Consider the following 19,278-nt stretch of genomic DNA (forward strand, 5'->3'; position numbering starts at 1 on the left):
GGTTGCGTCTATACTTGCAACTGAACAGCGAACCGAACGTCGTTGCGAACCTCACCTATGTACATGTTGCTGTTTCACTGTGATACAAGTCTCATCGAAACAATTGCATATGGGTGTAGTTCGCGATGACGTTCGATTTACTGTTCGGTTGCAACTGTAGACACATCCTAACAATATGCTATTAATTTATAGCAAATTTTCATTTTTTGTTTCTTATCAAAATTTTAATAGTTGAAGTACCAGAGGTACCAGCAAATCCATGTCAACCGTCACCATGTGGTTCGAACTCTCAATGCCAAATTATAAACAATTCTCCCTCTTGCTCTTGTTTACCAGAATATCAAGGATCTCCGCCAAATTGTAGACCACAGTGCGTTACGAATAGTCAATGTTCTAGTCATTTAGCTTGCGTTAATAAAAAATGCAAGGATCCTTGTGCAGGATCTTGTGCAGTGAATTCTGAGTGTCGAGTTGTTAGCCATACCCCAATGTGTATTTGTTCCGTTGGATATACTGGTGATCCATTTACACAGTGTGTTCTCAAACAACGTAAGATAATTTTTTGTTTATTTTCGGTATATATTTTTTCATTATCAGCTTATTTGATATTGTCAAATTTCTTAGCAACTGTCAATGACAACACATCACCCTGCAGTCCATCACCATGTGGTCCCAATGCTATTTGCAAAGAGCAAAATAATGCAGGTTCCTGTACTTGCTTACCAGATTATATTGGAAATCCATACGAGGGATGCAGACCAGAATGCATTGTGAATTCTGATTGTCAATCAAATCTAGCCTGTATACGATCCAAATGCCAAGACCCTTGCCCTGGTACTTGTGGCCAAAATACAGAATGTCAAGTTATCAATCACTTGCCTACGTGCAGTTGTATAAATGGCTATACTGGAGACCCTTTCAAATTTTGTAACATAGTTCAAATGATTGGTAATTATTTATTTTTGATACGTTCAAACGGTAGTGTTCTAAATTGATTTGAATTTCTTCATTATTTTATATTCTTTAATGTAGAAGAAGAACCAAGGGATCCATGTAGACCATCTCCTTGTGGACCAAATAGTTTATGTAGAGTTAATAATAATCAAGCAGTTTGTTCGTGTTTACCCGAATATACTGGAAGTCCACCCGGGTGCAGGCCAGAATGTGTTATCAGTTCGGAATGCCCATCCAACAAAGCTTGCGTTAACAATAAGTGCATAAACCCGTGCCCGAAACCATGCGGACAAAATACTAATTGTCTCGTGATAAGCCATAGTCCAATCTGCAGTTGCAGAAATGATTTTACTGGAGATCCTTTCACTAGGTGTTTCGCTGTGCCAAGTAAGAAATATTTTTGGCTCGTACTACTTATTTAATGCTGTATATTTGGATTGAAATATAGCTTTTCTATATAATTATGACTATTTTACAGAACCAACACCACCATTAGCAGAAATATCTAACCCATGTGTCCCTTCACCTTGCGGAGCATTTGCAGAATGCCGAGATATAGGAGGATCACCGTCTTGTTCTTGTTTATCAAATTATATAGGCAGTCCTCCAAATTGCAGACCACAGTGCCTTATTAATTCCGACTGTCCCAGTAACCAAGCTTGTATGAACGAACGTTGTCGAGATCCTTGTCCTGGTTCGTGTGGTTTATTTGCAATTTGCAATGTTATTAATCATGTTCCAACATGCATTTGTCAGGCCGATTATAGCGGTGACCCATTCACAGCATGCTCGCCTAAACGTAAGCTATTCAAATTCTTTTAATAGTGAAAGGGAAAAAGAAATTAGTCTCAACTTTATCAATATTTATTTTTAGCTATTGAAGAACCTGTGGTAGACGTTTGTTCCCCATCTCCTTGTGGAGCAAACGCACAATGTAATCAGGGAATTTGTACTTGCCTACCAGAGTACAAAGGAGATCCTTATTCTGGTTGTAGACCCGAATGCGTGCTGAACCAAGATTGTCCCCAAAATCTAGCATGTGGCAAAAGAAACAAGTGCATAGATCCTTGCCTACAAACCTGTGGGCAAAATGCAATTTGCAATGTTTTCAATCATATACCTATGTGTAGTTGCCCAGTGGGTATGGCTGGAAATGCTTTTCTTGTTTGTACACCTATTAGAGGTATATTTCGATTCATTATTATAATTCAGAATAATTTAACAATTGTTTCTGATACCTATAAATTAATGTCAGATCCTGTTTCTACTGATCCATGCAATGTAAGCCCTTGTGGACCAAATAGTCAGTGTAGAACTATTAATGGACAAGCAGTTTGTAGCTGTGTTCCCAATTTTATCGGAGCTCCACCTACGTGCAGACCACAATGCATTTTGAGTTCTGATTGCACACGAAATATGGCTTGTAATAATGAGAAATGCATAAATCCTTGTCTGGGCACCTGCGGAATTAGAGCAATTTGTCAAGTTATAAATCATAATCCTATATGTAGCTGTCAACCAGGATTCAGTGGCGATCCTTTCGTGCGATGCGAACCAATTTGTAAGATTGATATATTCATAATTTTTGTTATTTTGTATCCTTACTTATATATTATTGATTTCTTTTAAAAGTGGTAACTCCAACTGTATCTATTAATCCTTGTCGACCCTCGCCTTGCGGACCAAATTCGCTTTGCCAAGTTGTCAATGATTCTCCAAGTTGTTCGTGCAATCCTGAATTTATTGGCTCTCCACCAAACTGTAGACCCCAATGTATTACCAATAATGAGTGTTTAACTCAGCAAGCTTGCATAAACAAAAATTGCAGAGACCCATGTCCAGGGTCGTGTGGTACAAATGCACAATGTAGAGTCGTTAATCATACACCAATGTGTTTCTGTGATGTTGGATTCACTGGAGATCCATTCACACAATGTGTCATTAGACCATGTAAGTCTTCATTATAACTCAAATTTATTAAGTGCAGATTCAAAAATATAAAATGTTTTTTTTTGTTGTAGTACTCGAAGAGACAGTAACCATAAATCCTTGTCTCCCATCTCCATGTGGTCCAAATGCAGTATGCACTGAAAGAAACAATGCAGGTTCTTGTTCTTGTTTGACCGGCTTCATTGGGAATCCTTATGAAGGATGTAGGCCTGAATGCGTTCTCAGTTCTGACTGTATAGCTAGTAAGGCCTGTGTAAAATCCAATTGCGTTGACCCTTGTCCTGGAACCTGTGGTGTAAATGCAGAATGCAATGTTGTAAACCATTTAGCAATATGCTCATGTTATCCCTCTTACACAGGTGACCCATATAAATACTGCTCTGTCCAACAGGCAACTGGTAATTTCCTTTTCTACTTTATTTTTATAATCATACATATTGCAGTTTTATTTGTGTTTCTCTCTTTTTAGTTTCTGAAATTGATCAAACCGATTTATGTGCGAATGGCCGATGTGGTCCAAACAGTCAATGTAGAATTATAAATAATGTGGCAGTTTGCTCTTGCTTGCCTAATTATGTTGGAGCTCCACCTTCCTGCAGGCCTGAATGTACGTCCAGCTCAGAATGTTCTTCAGTTAAAGCTTGTATACAAAAAAAATGCAGTAATCCGTGCCCAATGCCTTGTGGACGGAATTCAAACTGTCGTGTTATAAACCATTCTGCCCTATGTAGTTGTTCTCAAGGATTTACCGGTGATCCATTTACAATTTGCTATCCCATTCCTTGTAAGTACTAAAGCACAGTTTGTTCTTTGCAAACTTGTAATTCTTTTAAAATTTTTATTTTAAATAAGCGATTCTCCAATACTTTTAGTAAGTCCACCTGCGCAAAACGATGTAATTCAACAGGATCCTTGTATTCCATCTCCTTGTGGACTATATTCGCAATGTAGAAACGTTAATGGCATTCCGTCCTGTTCGTGCAAAGACACTTATATCGGTAGCCCGCCAAACTGCAAACCAGAGTGCACGATTAACTCAGATTGCCAACAAAATTTAGCCTGCTTCAGACAGCAATGTAAGGACCCCTGTCCTGGGTCTTGTGGCATACTTGCCGATTGCTCAGTCAACAATCATGTGCCGGTTTGCATTTGTCCTCCTGGATATACTGGGGATCCGTTCAATAATTGCTACTTATCACCACGTAAACATATTTTTTATATACATTATAGTTTAATTTATTACTTCTTGTGCAACAAATGTACAAGTTTAAAATGTATTACAGCGGAGCCTGCAGAAATTGATCCTTGTAACCCCTCACCTTGCGGTGCTAATGCCGTATGTAGAAGTGGCGTTTGCACTTGCTTGCCAGAATACCAAGGTGATCCATATGCATATGGCTGTCGTCCAGAATGTATTCAAAATAATGAATGCAGCTTAACGCAGGCTTGCATAAGGAACAAATGCATAGATCCATGTTCTGGAACGTGTGGCCAAAATGCAATTTGTAACGTTTTCAACCATATTCCCATGTGTAGTTGTCCCGCGGGCATGTCTGGTAATTCGTTTGTAATTTGCTCTCCTATTGAAGGTATGTTATTTGGAGGACTTTTCTCAAATCTTTATTTTGTGTGAGTTATAACTCATTTCTATAATATTTTTCTTTAGCCCCTGTTGTATCTGATCCTTGTAATCCATCACCATGTGGTCCAAACAGTCAATGCAGACAAATTAATATGCAAGCTGTATGCTCTTGTGTTACCGGGTATATAGGAGCCCCGCCAACTTGCCGACCCGAATGTAGCCTTAGTTCAGATTGTCCATTAAATCAAGCATGCAGCAGTCAGAAATGTCGCGATCCATGCCCTGGAACTTGCGGACGTAACGCAGTCTGCAATGTAATTAATCATTATCCAGTGTGCTCTTGCAAACAAGGAATGACTGGAGATCCTTTCTTATATTGTTATCAAACTCGTAAGAAACTTTATCATTCATGCTTCATTAGTAATTTATCATAACAGTTTAATGAAAATTGTATTTATCACTTTGAAGCTTTAGAACAAGCAATTCCAACAAATCCATGCCAGCCATCACCCTGTGGACCCAATGCTCAGTGTCAAAATGTAAATAACTCTCCATCTTGCTCTTGCTTACAAGAATATCAAGGATCTCCGCCAAATTGTAGACCACAGTGCGTTGGTAACAGCGAATGTCCCAATAATTTAGCTTGCATTGACCAAAAGTGTAAAGATGTTTGTCCCGGTTCCTGTGGTGCTAACACAGATTGTCGAGTAGTTAGTCATATAGCAATGTGTATATGTAAAGTTGGTTTTACTGGAGATCCATTTACACAATGCAGTCCTCAGCAAAGTAAGCTAAAAATTTTATTTGATTTTATTTTATTACAGTATAGATAAAGGAAATAATGTCATATTAAATTTTATCAATTTTTAGTTGATTCTCCAGTAGCAAATTCCTCACCTTGTTTACCCTCTCCGTGTGGTGCGAATGCACGATGCAGGGTTCAGCAGAATGGTGGATCTTGCACTTGTTTACCAGACTATACAGGAAATCCTTACGAAGGCTGTCGACCAGAATGCATACTACAATCAGATTGTCCTTCTAGCCAAACATGTATCAACTCCAAATGTAGAGATCCTTGTGCAGGCACTTGTGGACAAAATGCTCAATGTAGTGCTATTAATCACAAACCTATTTGCTTCTGTTTTGAAAGATATACAGGGGATCCTTTTGTTTCTTGTCGTCCAATTACTAGCTGTAAGCTATTTTATTATTTTCATGTACTGCGTATATTATATACTATAGAGTAATACTAGAGTATATGATTTTATACAACATATAAATTAAGTCTTTTATTCATTTTTTGTAGCAGTGGAATCAGAAACTAGTAACCCTTGTCAGCCCTCGCCATGTGGTCCTTATAGCCAGTGTAGAGAAATTAACAGTCAAGCAATTTGCTCTTGCCTGCCAGGGTTGATAGGGACTCCACCAAATTGTAGACCAGAGTGTGTCGTGAGCTCTGAGTGTAAACCGAGCTTAGCTTGTATACAAAGAAAGTGTACAAATCCTTGTTTAGGAGTTTGCGGTAGAGATGCCCAGTGTAATGTGCTTCACCACAGTCCTATTTGTAGTTGCGGAAATGGATTGACAGGAGACCCGTTCAGTCATTGCTTCCCTCTTCCAAGTATGAATTGACCTTTGTATTGCTTGATTCCGAAAGCTTATATATGTAGATTAATCATTTCTCCTATTTCATTTAGCTCCCCAGACAGAAGATAAGTTCCCAATTGACCCATGCTCTCCTAACCCATGCGGACCAAATGCCATTTGCAAAGCTGTAGGAAATAGTCCCAGTTGCAGCTGCATAAACAATTATATTGGAGTTTCTCCTAATTGCCGTCCAGAATGTTCTATCAATTCTGACTGTACCAGTGACAGAACTTGCATCAAAGAAAAGTGTAGGAATCCATGCCCTGGATCATGTGGCTATGCTGCTAGGTGTTCAGTAGTGAATCACACACCAATTTGCACATGTAACGAAGGTCTCACAGGTGACCCCTTCACCAACTGCTATCCCAAGCCATTACCACCATGTAAGCTCAACTTTAACTTGAACTTTTTTTTTAATAAGCAACAAATTATTAAACCACTCCTGTTATAGTGCAAGAACCAGTGGATGTTTGCAATCCATCACCCTGTGGTCCTAATGCAGAATGCAATAATGGCATTTGTACATGTTTACCTGAATATTTCGGTGATCCATACTCTGGTTGTCGACCAGAATGCGTCCTCAATTCTGATTGCTCTCGTGACCGAGCTTGCATAGATCAAAAATGTAGCGATCCTTGTATATATATAGGTAGTTGTGGTATCAATGCACAGTGTACTGTGATAAAACATTTGCCCATGTGCAGTTGTCCAAGAGGAATGACTGGAAATGCTTTTGTGTCATGCAGTCCTATTCAAGGTTTGTTTAATTACCTCTAAATTAATGATCACTTTTACTTTCAATTTTTGAGCTTAAAATTTATTAACTTTTTATTTGTATTGTATAGAACTACCTACTAGTGATCCCTGTATACAATCTGTATGTGGACCTAATAGTAATTGCCAAGCTATTAATGGGCAAGCAGTTTGCTCCTGCATAGTAGGTTTTCAAGGAACTCCACCGTCTTGTAGAGCGGAATGTTTAGTCAGCTCAGATTGTGCACGAAACAGAGCTTGCAACCGTCAAAAATGCATTGATCCCTGTTTAGGAGCCTGCGGAATCAATGCCCAATGTATAGTCATAAATCATAATCCCATTTGCAATTGCCCATCTCAATATACTGGAGACCCATTTGTGCAATGTACTTTAAGACGTAAGCTACACAAATTTTTATTTACCCAATAGGATATTAAATCATACAATAATTTTACACATTGTAGTAAATAATTTAAGTCATAAATAAATGTTAAATAATTGTCCCTACCAGCTAAAGAACCGGAAGTGCCAATGAATCCTTGCCAGCCCTCGCCATGCGGTCCCAATACCCAGTGTCGAGTGTTGAATAATTCACCTTCGTGTAGTTGTTTACCTGAGTTTATTGGCTCTCCACCAAGATGTCGTCCTGAGTGTGTCAGCAATAGCGAATGCCCTAATCAATTAGCTTGTATTAATCAAAAGTGTAGAAACCCATGTCAAGATTCATGCGGTACAAATACGGATTGTCGGGTGGTCAGTCATTCGCCAATGTGTTCTTGTGCCATTGGATATAGTGGCAATCCGTTTGTACAATGCATTCCACAAAGAAGTAAGCTAAACAGTGTTTTCATCCAAATCCGATAAAAATGCAATTGAATACGTATTTTTTTGTATTATTTATTATTATCAATTTTAGCTGAGCAACCTCCTGTGGAATCAAGTCCTTGCCAATTATCACCTTGCGGAGTTAATGCAGTGTGTCGTGAAATGAGTAATGCCGCGTCTTGCACGTGCTTATCAGGATTCTTTGGCAATCCTTACGAAGGTTGTCGGGTTGAATGTGTGATTAATAGCGATTGTCAGACCAATTTAGCTTGCATCAGAAATGCATGCATTGATCCTTGCCCAGGAGCTTGTGGCATTAACGCAATGTGTAGAGTAATTAACCATCAACCAATATGCTATTGTCAAGCTGGTTACACAGGTCAGCCCTCCCGTTACTGCACAATTCAAGAAAATATTCGTAAGTTGTAACTCCTACCCTATACTTTACTCTGATACCTTCTTAACACTAGATTGCCTGAAGAAGTAAAGTCATTTTGACTGCTTTTTAATTTCAGTTAGAAAAAAAGTGTTTATAATAATATAATTTCTTAGAATATTAAGACTTTTTATACATAAGCTTGTATAAAGTCTTAAAATCCTAAGAAATTATGTTATTATATACATATTTTTCTCTAACAGAAATTAAAAAGCAGTCAAAATGACTTTACTTCTTCAGGCAATCTAGTGTTAATAATATTGATTTTTAATTTTATCATACAGCAGAACCTAACATTAGCAATCCTTGTGAACCATCACCTTGTGGACCGAACAGCCAATGTCGCAACACTAACGGACAAGCAACTTGCTCCTGTTCGCCAAGTTTCCTTGGAAGTCCACCAAATTGTAGATCCGAATGTATTGTTAGCAGTGATTGCTCTGCAAACCGAGCCTGCCAGAACCAAAAATGCGTTGATCCTTGTCGAGAAGTCTGCGGTATTAATGCCAGATGTGAAACCATTAACCACAGTCCTATCTGCAGCTGCTCTGCTGGTCAGACAGGAAACCCGTTCGTTAGATGCTTCGAACTTGCAATGGAATCTCCACCAACACCCATTAACCCTTGCCTTCCGTCGCCATGTGGACCCTTCTCGATTTGCAAGGATAACGGAGAGTTCCCATCCTGCGTTTGCGATTCTCCTTACGTTGGCTCACCACCTAATTGCAGACCCGAATGTATTGTGAACTCTGATTGTGCTAGTAATGAGGTTTGCGTACGAGAAAAATGTAGAGATGGTTGTCCAGGATCTTGTGGTATAAATGCGGAATGTCGCGTTGTAAATCACGTGTCAGTTTGTACCTGCCCAAAGGACTACACAGGGGACCCTTTCAACAATTGCTTCCCCACGCCCTCGATGTGTAAGTCCTTAAAACGATTTATATATAACTTATATAATTATTAAACTTTTTTATAATAGCACTTTATTTCATTTTCAAAATATAGCTCAACCAACAACCCCATCAGACGCATGCAACCCATCGCCGTGTGGTCCCAATGCATTGTGTCGAAATGGCATTTGCACGTGTAGGCCTGAATATAAGGGTGATCCGTATTTTGAATGCAGACCTGAGTGTCTGCAAAATTCAGACTGTCCTCTGAACAGAGCTTGTATTGACAATAAGTGTGCTGATCCTTGTAGAGGGATTTGTGGTCAGAATGCAGAATGTACAGTGGTGAATCACATCCCCATGTGCCATTGCATTCAAAATTATGTTGGCGATCCGTTTACATTGTGCAATCCTGTTAAACGTGAGTGTTTCTTTATGCACAGAAACCAATTTGTTATTTTCCCAAGTCAAATTCCTTTAATCAACTGATTGTGTCCTGTAACAGAGCGTGTTAACCCTTGCGAGCCCTCGCCCTGCGGACCCAACAGCGTTTGTCGACAAATCGGTGAGCAGGCCTCCTGTGTATGCCTGCCTAATTACCTTGGTGTTCCACCCAGCTGCCGATCTGAATGTATTGTCAGCTCTGACTGCGAGCAGACCAAAGCTTGCATAAATGAAAGATGTAAAAATCCTTGCGAGAACTCTTGCGGACAAAATGCTCTTTGCACAGTACGAAACCATAATCCCATCTGCACTTGCCCATCTCGATATTCCGGTGATCCGTTTGTTAGTTGCTTCCCCATGATCAGTAAGTACAATATAAGGGAGTCATTACTTGTATAGTAAGCAGCAAACTTAAAATAACTCAATTTTTAACGTATGACATTTTTTAACCGTTAACGATTAAATTGAGAGAACGAATATTGTGATTGTAATGTTTACTATACTTGAATTTCTCTGGTAAAGTGGGGGTAACGGTATATATCTTAGCAACTGTAACAAATTTTAATGGAACGGCCCTTTTTTAGTCACAGAAGAAAACAAGGAACCCAGCAGGGACCCATGCAATCCTTCACCATGCGGAGCAAACTCTCGGTGCACTATATCTTTTGATAATACACCCTCCTGCGTGTGTTTGCCTTCGTTTGTAGGAATACCACCCAATTGCAGGCCCGAATGCCTAATAAGCACCGAATGTCCTGCCCACCAAGTCTGCGTTAATAAGAAATGCTCCGATCCTTGCGTTGGCCTCTGCGGACCCAACGCTCTGTGCCAAGTTACTTTCCACCAGTCCCGATGTTTCTGCCCTCAAGGATATACGGGCAACCCATTCGTCATTTGTTCCCCGATTGAAAGTAAGAACATGCTTAGAGATCTCTGCAGACCTAATATTTGTGCACAATATATCGACCAATTGTGTGTTAAAACGACAAATTTTAATTATCATTATTAATAATTTTTTTATTTTATTTTTCAGTTTATTCTGTAAATATTGTACATAAACAATTATTATACACTGCACAGGATACACGTGATACCTTTCACCTGTAAATTATACACATCTATTTTTATGTTAACTTGCAGCATTTGAATTCTTTACAAAACAATTACTCAGCCAAATATCGATTCACATATGTAATAAAAGCACAGAGAGCAATGTATAAAAAATTCAATTTTTTTTAATATACATACAAATGCATGGATTGTGGTCCAAGATATTATTATAGTTTTATTGTATTATATCGACATAAAATCAATAGCTTTGGGTTTCAAGTAGTTAATCTGTTTTTGTGTTATTATAGAGTTACCAGAACCACCAGTGATAGCGAGACCTTGCCATCCATCGCCCTGTGGTATCAACGCATATTGTCGTGAAAGAAATAACGTCGCTGTCTGCGAATGTATTCAAGACTACAGAGGAAATCCATATGAAGCCTGCAATCCCGAATGTTTGGTGAACAGCGATTGTCCAAAATCTCAAGCTTGCATTAGAACAAAGTGCCAAGATCCCTGCTCAGCTACCTGTGGTGTTGGTGCTATTTGTACCGTATCTAATCACGTACCCATTTGTTCCTGTCCTCAACCAACAGTCGGTGATGCATTTACTATTTGTCAATATCCACCAGAAGGTAAATTGTCATGAATACATAATTTTATATGCACATATCAATATTTTTATATTTTTTTAAGAAGATATCGTTAGATTAAAATTGATCAAACGAATTGTTTCTCTTTTGTCAGAACCAACTTTATCAGATCCCTGTCATCCATCTCCATGTGGACCAAATACAGTTTGTCATAAAGCAGGAAACAATGCAGTTTGTAAATGCTTACCAGGATTACAAGGAACACCTTCTAGCATTACCGGGTGTCATCCAGAATGCGTTTTAAGCTCTGATTGTCCAAGTGACAAGTCGTGTATCAACAACAAATGTATCAACCCATGTTCGCAAAATATTTGTGGAGTTCGAGCTGTATGCAAAGCTATGAATCATAGTCCATTGTGTAGCTGTCCTTCACCATACGTTGGTAATCCGTTTGTCGAATGTTTTGAGAAAATTGGTAAGAAACTTTGTACTTTTTATTCCTTTTTAATAGTGTAATAGCAACCTAGTGTATAAATCTAACACAATTAACATTTGCAGAAACCGATCCTTGCAATCCGTCGCCCTGCAACTATAACGGTGAATGTAGAGTGAAAAACGGTGCAGCGGTCTGTATTTATCCAGAATGCGTGATTAACACTGATTGTCCTCGCAATAGGGCGTGTTTCAACCAAAAATGCAAAGACCCTTGCGTAGGATATTGTGGAATCAATTCCCTTTGCCAAACGGTGAACCACAGGCCAATATGCTCATGTCCTTCAGGGTACACGGGCGATGCCAGAATTCATTGCTCGATTCCAGTTGTAGAGGAACCCAGACCAGAATGCACACAGAACTCTGAATGTTCAAATGACAAGACTTGCTATAATCAAAGATGCGTTAATCCTTGCACGCTCAACGTATGTGGCGTCAACAGCGTTTGCCACGTGCAATACCATCGAGCGGTTTGCGTTTGTGAAAGTGGATTCTCCGGAAATCCTCAGCATTATTGTCGCGAGATCGGTTGCAGAGGCGACAATGAGTGTCCTCTGAAACAATCTTGCATCAACAACGAGTGCATTGATGCCTGTTTGATCACACAATGCGGGGTCAATGCCCTTTGCGATGCCGATGGATTTCACAGAGCGAGATGTTATTGCCCAGATGAATATTTTGGCAATCCTTATGAGCTTTGCGAGAGACCAGAATGTACCAGGGATCAGGATTGTGCGTCGTTCTTGGCTTGTCGCAATTCAAAATGCGTGGATCCTTGCAACTGTTCGCCATCTTCTCAGTGCTCCGTCATCAACCATCAACCTACCTGCCGGTGTCCTCCTGGATACATCGGCGATCCTTACACATCCTGCTTAATGGAACCGATCGAGCCAAAAGTGGAATGCCAAATTGATGCCGAATGCCCTAGTAAGCTAGCTTGCTTTGCTGGAATCTGTAAGGATCCTTGTTTCGAGTCCAGACCTTGCATTAGCACTGCCAAGTGTACCGTTGTTGATACGTTACCAATGAGAACTATGATCTGCGAATGCTCACCCAATCACGTTGGAGATGCTACCATCGCTTGCGTGCCAGTCGACAAGCAAGTCGAGCCGATTTGCCAGTCGGACTCCGATTGTACAACAAACATGGCCTGCTTGAATTCACGTTGTATTAATCCTTGTACTGTGAATCCTTGCGCGGTCAACGCGGAATGTCATATCATTGGACATAGGCGTAATTGCCGGTGTCCTCATGGATTCATCGGTGATCCTTACGTAAATTGTTACCAAGAATCCATAGTACTTCCCGAATGCAAAACCAACACCGACTGCTCGTCGCAAGAAGCTTGTATCAATCAACTTTGTCAGGATCCTTGTCTGAGTAACCAGTGCGGCCAGCACGCGGAATGTCTGACCATCAAACATCACCCGACCTGCCACTGTCAGCAAGGATTTGCCGGGGATCCTCGAGTCAACTGCTTCAAGGCCGAATGTAAATCTGACGATGATTGTCCCTACGACAAAACTTGTAGAAATAACAACTGCGTCAGTCCTTGCTTCGTTGGAGACATCATTTGCGGCCGTGGAGCTGAATGCACTCCGGTTGCTCATCAAGGTCAATGTACTTGTCCACCTGGTACCCAAGGAGATCCACGCGTCTCCTGCATATCAGCCATCTGTCATTACAACGAGGACTGTGCCGATCACGAGGCTTGCGATAGGTTGAACAGAGTTTGCAGACCCGTTTGCGATGACGATACATGTGCGGAAACAGCAACCTGCATAGGTAAAGAACATCAGCCCAAGTGCATCTGCCCTCCTGGTACCACCGGAAATCCTTACGTCGAATGTTTAGGTAATTTCTGAAAATGACTGTTAACCCTATTGTTATAATATTGTGATAAAATTCTAAAGATAATCCACATATATGTAATATTTTTAAGTTACAGTTATTGCATTGAAATTTATTTCTAGGTGACAAAATTGAGCCAGAATGTACAAGCGATAGCGATTGTCCTTTCGATTTGGCTTGTATAAATGGAAGATGTCAAGACCCATGTGTTTCATCGAACATGTGCACCGGTGATCAGGAGTGCAAAGTATTGAATACGATTCCTCTGCGTACGATGATCTGCCTGTGTCCACAGAATACCTTCACGGATGCCAATGGTCAATGCAAGCCAATTCTATGGGAGGATGTTCAGTGTCATCAAGACGAAGACTGCAATGACAGCGAGAAATGTTTGACAGGACGTTGCGTCGAAGCTTGCTTGACAACACGTTGTGGAATAAACGCACAATGCAAGTCGACTTACCATTCTGGTGCCTGCGTTTGTCCACCAGAATTCTCCGGAAATGCATACGTAGAGTGCGTTAGGGCTTCCGTCGAACCAATTCCTCCACCAAGACCAGAATGCTATGCTAATGACGAATGCAGTCACGACCGTCAATGCATCAACTCTCTCTGCGTCAATCCTTGCACAGCTGGCAATCCCTGCGGCAGGAACTCACTATGTCACGTAGACAACCACAATCCAGTCTGCAAATGTCCTATCAGCTATGTAGGAGATCCACTCGTTAAATGTATACCACCGGAAATCGTCGCTGAGTGCAGATCAAACAGCGAGTGTGCAGGAAATGCTGCATGCGTTAACAACGCGTGTATTAATCCATGCAACTGTGGACCAAATGCCAAATGTACCGTCACTAACCATTATCCAACTTGCTCTTGCTCCCCTGGATACTCCGGAAATCCACAACTTGGATGCTTCAAACGTAAGCACGTCACATCCAATTTTTCATCGTAATCTTACATTAATTAGTCTTGTTAAATCTATAGCATAATTTTAAGCCTAATCAAATGAATTTCTCGTAGTGGACTGTGAATACGATAGTGAGTGCGCCGACGCAGCAATCTGTTACAACGGCCAATGTGTGAATCCGTGTATTCTGGAGAACAGCTGCGCCATCAATGCTGAGTGTTACGGTAGCAACCACCGTTCCACTTGTCGTTGTGGCCCCGGATACTTTGGTAGTCCACAAATTCATTGCGAACGTGCCGAATGCAGCAGCAACTACGATTGTCCATCCAATTTGGCATGCGACTCAGGACGTTGCATCAACCCTTGCGTCGACAAGTCACCTTGCGCACAAAATGCACTCTGTTACGTGCAGAATCATGCAACAGCTTGCAGATGTCCCGATAATATTCCTGCTGGAAATCCATTCTCTTATTGCGAACGTCACCCAGCAATAGCTAAAGACGAGCCTGAATGCAGAAACGACTTGGATTGCTCTAGCAAACTAGTTTGCATCCGCGATAAATGTATCGATCCTTGTTTGGTCATCAGACCTTGCACGGAGAGCGCCAGGTGCGATGTCCTTGACACAGTGCCAATTAGAACTATGATATGTACTTGTCCGGATGGATGGATCACCGATAGTGACGGCGTCTGTAGACCAAGTAAATATTTTTCATCCGATCAAACGATAATCTTTAATCGTTTCCAATCACGATTTTTAACTTAAATCTTGTAATTTAATTTCTAACGAATCGAATTAGAGTCCTTCATATATAAAAATATGTCAAGCAAAAATATTATCGACAGAATTAATATAAAAATGCCTTTTTTCAGTACAAGTAGCGGTACATGGAACTTGTTCATCGAACGACGATTGCAAGGACAACGAATCCTGCATCAACCGATTATGTCGAAATCCCTGTAATTGCGGAACCAATGCAAACTGTTATGTGAGGAACCACAAGCCAATCTGCTCCTGCGAGCAAGGGTACCAAGGAAATCCAGAGGTAGCTTGTACATCTGTAGAATGTCGATCAAACAGCGAGTGCTCTCAGGATAAGACTTGCGAGAATAACAGCTGCGTTAATCCTTGTTTGGTGGAAGATCCTTGTGGTGTAAACGCTGAATGCTACGCTAAGAATCACGTGGCGGACTGTAAGTGTAAGAAGGGATACCATGGAAATCCATTGGATAAATGTAGGGTGATAGGCTGCTACAGCAACGGGGATTGTCCCGGGGAGCATTCGTGCATTAACACGCAGTGCATAGATCCTTGCGTTCACGATAATCCTTGTTCTCCAAGGGCAGAGTGTAGAGTCCACAATCATTTGGCAATTTGCCGATGCCCGCCTCACTATATTGGTAATCCTTATGTCAACTGTCAACCTGAGGAAAGGCCTGAATGCAAAGAGGACTCTGATTGTCCCAGTTCATTGGCTTGTCTGGATCAGAAGTGTCAGAATCCTTGCTCGACCATTCATCCTTGCAGCACTCCTGCTGAATGCAGAGTTTTATCGACTTCTCCTGTGAGGACAATGATCTGCGTTTGCCCGAGTGGATACATCAGCAGCGGCAGTGGTACTTGTCAAGCTACTAAGCCCATTCTTAAGGTCGAATGTACGAGTGATAGCGATTGCTCCATTGATAAGAGCTGCGTTAACGCTATTTGCAAGGACCCTTGTGCTTGTGGACCACACGCTGTCTGCAGCGTCGCCAACCATAAACCAATATGCTCCTGCGAGGTTGGATACGATGGAAATCCTGATATCCTTTGTACCAGAGGTAATCTTTAAACTAATTAATATTTAAAAATGAAAATAATGAAATCAGTGTAGTAATCGGAGGTCTCTCGAGTTGTTACACAAGAAATTAATCACACTGAAATAAACGCGTGATTATTTCGATAGTCCACATCGGTAACATTTTATTCAATTTAGTATTCTCTTTTCTTTTAGTTGCTGGATGTCGATCGAATAGTGAGTGCAGTGGTACTCATGCGTGCATCCAACACAATTGTGTGCCAGTTTGCACATCTACAACATGTGGAAAAAGAGCAGAGTGTCGTGGAATCAATCACAATGCTATTTGCGAATGTCCACCTGGATTTGCAGGAAACCCAAGAGTCTCTTGTGTATTATTAGGATGCAGGAGCAACACCGATTGTCCTACTAATAAAGCTTGCGTCAACAACCGATGCGAAAATCCTTGTGCTTTGAATCCTTGCACAGGGGAAACTGAATGCCATGTTTATAATCATGTGGTAGAATGCTCTTGTCCACCAGGATTCGTGGGAGATATTCAATCAGGGTGTGTCAAAGGTATTCAGTCTATTTTTTATTATTGATATTTAAAAGTGTAGCTCAATTCCTGTTATAATATTCAATATGACGTTATTCGAAAATTTTTCGTAGTGGAGGAGAAATGTAAGGACGATTCGGATTGCCCCTCGCAAACTGCGTGCTTCGATGGAGAATGCATTAATCCTTGTCTCAAGATCGAACCCTGCGGAATCAATGCAGGCTGTAAAGTTTTAGATACTGTACCAGTCAGAACAATGATTTGCGAGTGTTTACCTGGTTATCGTGGAAACGCTGTCGTCAGATGCGATAAAAGTAATTTATTTTTGAATTTGATACTCAACTACTTTCACACTATCAATGAAATTGATAATGAATAAAAAAATATGGAAAATAATTGTTTCTTCTTAATTTTAGCAACTACTTGCTCTATCGAAAGAGGTGAAATTCGAGACGAGTACGGCAACTGCGTTTGTCCACCTGGTCATGCCAAGGATGCAAACGACGTTTGTATTCCTTGCAGAAAGCAGGCGGGCATGGTTGTGAACGAAGAGGGATACTGCGTGTGCGCATTGGAGAAAGGCTTCATAATAGATGAGCATGGACGCTGCGTTTGTCCAACTGAACACGGATACAGAATAGATGCGAATGGTTACTGCAAGCCAAGTGTGTATTTACATATTTAGTTTCTATCAACTCTTTCGCTGTGGACGTCACAGATCCGTGATGCGATAATTTTTTTAGCAGTGCGTGTGGCACGAATCCGTGTCGCAAGCAAAAAATGTATATATGTATATACGTACGTGTAAAACGATTGCAAAATTCTAAAAATTAAGTTCAAAAATATAGGTATTGAAAAAGTCCGGTTCACCAGTCGGCTACACCTATAAATTTTTGTTATCAGCGAAAGGGTTAAAAACCAAATTAATGCTGTTAGCTGATTTTATTGAATTTATTTTGATAAATTAATTTTTCTTAATTTATTTTTAGTTGGCGTAATAGAGTGCATACGCGACGATGATTGTGCAGACAACAAATATTGCGAGGCAACTACAAAAACTTGCGAAGATCCTTGCTTGAAGCAGGTTTGCAGCGTGAATGCACTTTGCAACGCAACTAGACATCAAGCTGTTTGCTTCTGTATAAATGGCTATATAGGAGATGCTTACACCTATTGTTGTAAGTAAAATATTTTGCCTATTAACGTTTATTTCTTTAGGTTATTTGTATAAATAAGCACATTTATTTCCAGATGACAAGAAAGAAGGAAGAACAGATTTCCCCAAACCGGAAATGGTCGTTAGCTGCCTCTCCGATGGGGTACAGGTTGAAATTCATTTGCAGGATCAAGGATTTGATGGTGTTCTGTATGTCAAAGGACGCAGCAAGGATGAACAATGTAGGCGTGTAGTTTCCATACCAGCCGAAACAATGCATAGAACAGAAATATTTAAAGTGGCTTTTGGTAATTGTGGACTCATTCATGTAAACGTAAGTATAATAAATTTAATATCAGTATAAATCCTTGAGACTTTTAATATGTGATTTTTATCAATTACATTTAATTTTGAATTCTTAGGGACAGGCAAGTTTTGTACTTGTAATACAAAAGCATCCGAAATTAGTGACGTACAAGGCACAAGCGTATCACATAAAATGTATATATCAGACCGGAGAACAAAACGTTACACTTGGCTTCAACGTTTCAATGTTAACAACGGCAGGAACAATTGCTAATACTGGGCCGCCGCCAATCTGCCTCATGAAAATCGTCACCCACAATGGAAATGAAATTAATTCGGCTGAAATTGGAGATAATTTGATGCTGCAAGTCGAAGTTCAGCCATCTAGTAAGTTCTTAAAACTTTAATATTTTGCGTGTTGCTATATTAATATTGATAATATTCTTGAGCATCGCACAATTCTTAAAATTCCAACGTCGTTATATATATTATACAATGAAATACATAATTTAATTTTAATTTTAGCGATTTATGGAGGATTTGCTCGAAATTGCGTAGCTAAAACTATGGAAGATAATCGTGAAAATGAATACATTGTAACTGACGAAAACGGATGTGCAACAGATCCAACGATATTTGGCGAATGGGAACAAAATCCTGAAACACAATCACTAATGGCCAGCTTTAATGCATTTAAATTCCCTAGCAGTGACAATATAAGATTCCAGTGCAATATTCGTGTATGCTTTGGAAGATGCCAACCGGTTAGTAAAAAACATTATTCATATAAATAAGATATGAAAAATAAAGCAAATTATAAATAATTGTAAACTAGCTATTCATCATACTCTTCGTTCCGTAGTACAAACAGATCGGTAAAGTTCGTTTTTTGTATGTACAACAGGTAAATTGCCGAGGCTATAATGCCTTTGGGCGTAGAAGAAGAGATGTTGACTCTGAGCCGAACGACACAGCTTTAAGTATCGCTGACAATTACGAAGGTCAGCTTCGAGAAGAAATAACAATTCAATCAAACCTTATATTTACCCTAGAAAGAAGAGAGGAAAGGTATACAGCAGATCCAGCTGAATGTAAGTTAAT

The 19,278-nt window shown here is 40.1% G+C and overlaps 1 protein-coding gene across 1 annotated transcript in view; it reads left to right on the top strand.

Annotated features, from left to right (window-relative positions):
• LOC136780117 (uncharacterized) overlaps window positions 1–19,278 on the top strand; it is a gene marked incomplete at its 5' end in the record, with an annotated part of 59,825 nt that overhangs the window by 40,189 nt on the left and 358 nt on the right. The window contains 37 exon segments of the mRNA XM_066738233.1: window positions 232–549; window positions 625–948; window positions 1,033–1,341; window positions 1,433–1,753; window positions 1,829–2,137; window positions 2,210–2,515; window positions 2,587–2,904; window positions 2,976–3,302; window positions 3,374–3,688; window positions 3,777–4,106; window positions 4,188–4,493; window positions 4,571–4,876; window positions 4,955–5,272; window positions 5,357–5,680; window positions 5,793–6,107; window positions 6,184–6,516; window positions 6,585–6,890; window positions 6,979–7,284; window positions 7,399–7,716; window positions 7,804–8,130; window positions 8,433–9,068; window positions 9,154–9,846; window positions 10,067–10,393; window positions 10,841–11,167; window positions 11,280–11,600; window positions 11,684–13,471; window positions 13,591–14,391; window positions 14,492–15,079; window positions 15,252–16,199; window positions 16,373–16,735; window positions 16,829–17,029; window positions 17,132–17,380; window positions 17,705–17,893; window positions 17,967–18,205; window positions 18,294–18,564; window positions 18,703–18,941; window positions 19,082–19,268. Coding sequence (XP_066594330.1) covers window positions 232–549; window positions 625–948; window positions 1,033–1,341; window positions 1,433–1,753; window positions 1,829–2,137; window positions 2,210–2,515; window positions 2,587–2,904; window positions 2,976–3,302; window positions 3,374–3,688; window positions 3,777–4,106; window positions 4,188–4,493; window positions 4,571–4,876; window positions 4,955–5,272; window positions 5,357–5,680; window positions 5,793–6,107; window positions 6,184–6,516; window positions 6,585–6,890; window positions 6,979–7,284; window positions 7,399–7,716; window positions 7,804–8,130; window positions 8,433–9,068; window positions 9,154–9,846; window positions 10,067–10,393; window positions 10,841–11,167; window positions 11,280–11,600; window positions 11,684–13,471; window positions 13,591–14,391; window positions 14,492–15,079; window positions 15,252–16,199; window positions 16,373–16,735; window positions 16,829–17,029; window positions 17,132–17,380; window positions 17,705–17,893; window positions 17,967–18,205; window positions 18,294–18,564; window positions 18,703–18,941; window positions 19,082–19,268 — 14,703 coding nt within the window.

Source organism: Prorops nasuta, unplaced genomic scaffold, assembly GCF_024137725.1.
Source record: "Prorops nasuta isolate Cenicafe-Biocafe unplaced genomic scaffold, Cenicafe_Pnas_1.2 PNAS00018, whole genome shotgun sequence".
In the NCBI taxonomy this organism is placed as follows: domain Eukaryota; kingdom Metazoa; phylum Arthropoda; class Insecta; order Hymenoptera; family Bethylidae; genus Prorops; species Prorops nasuta.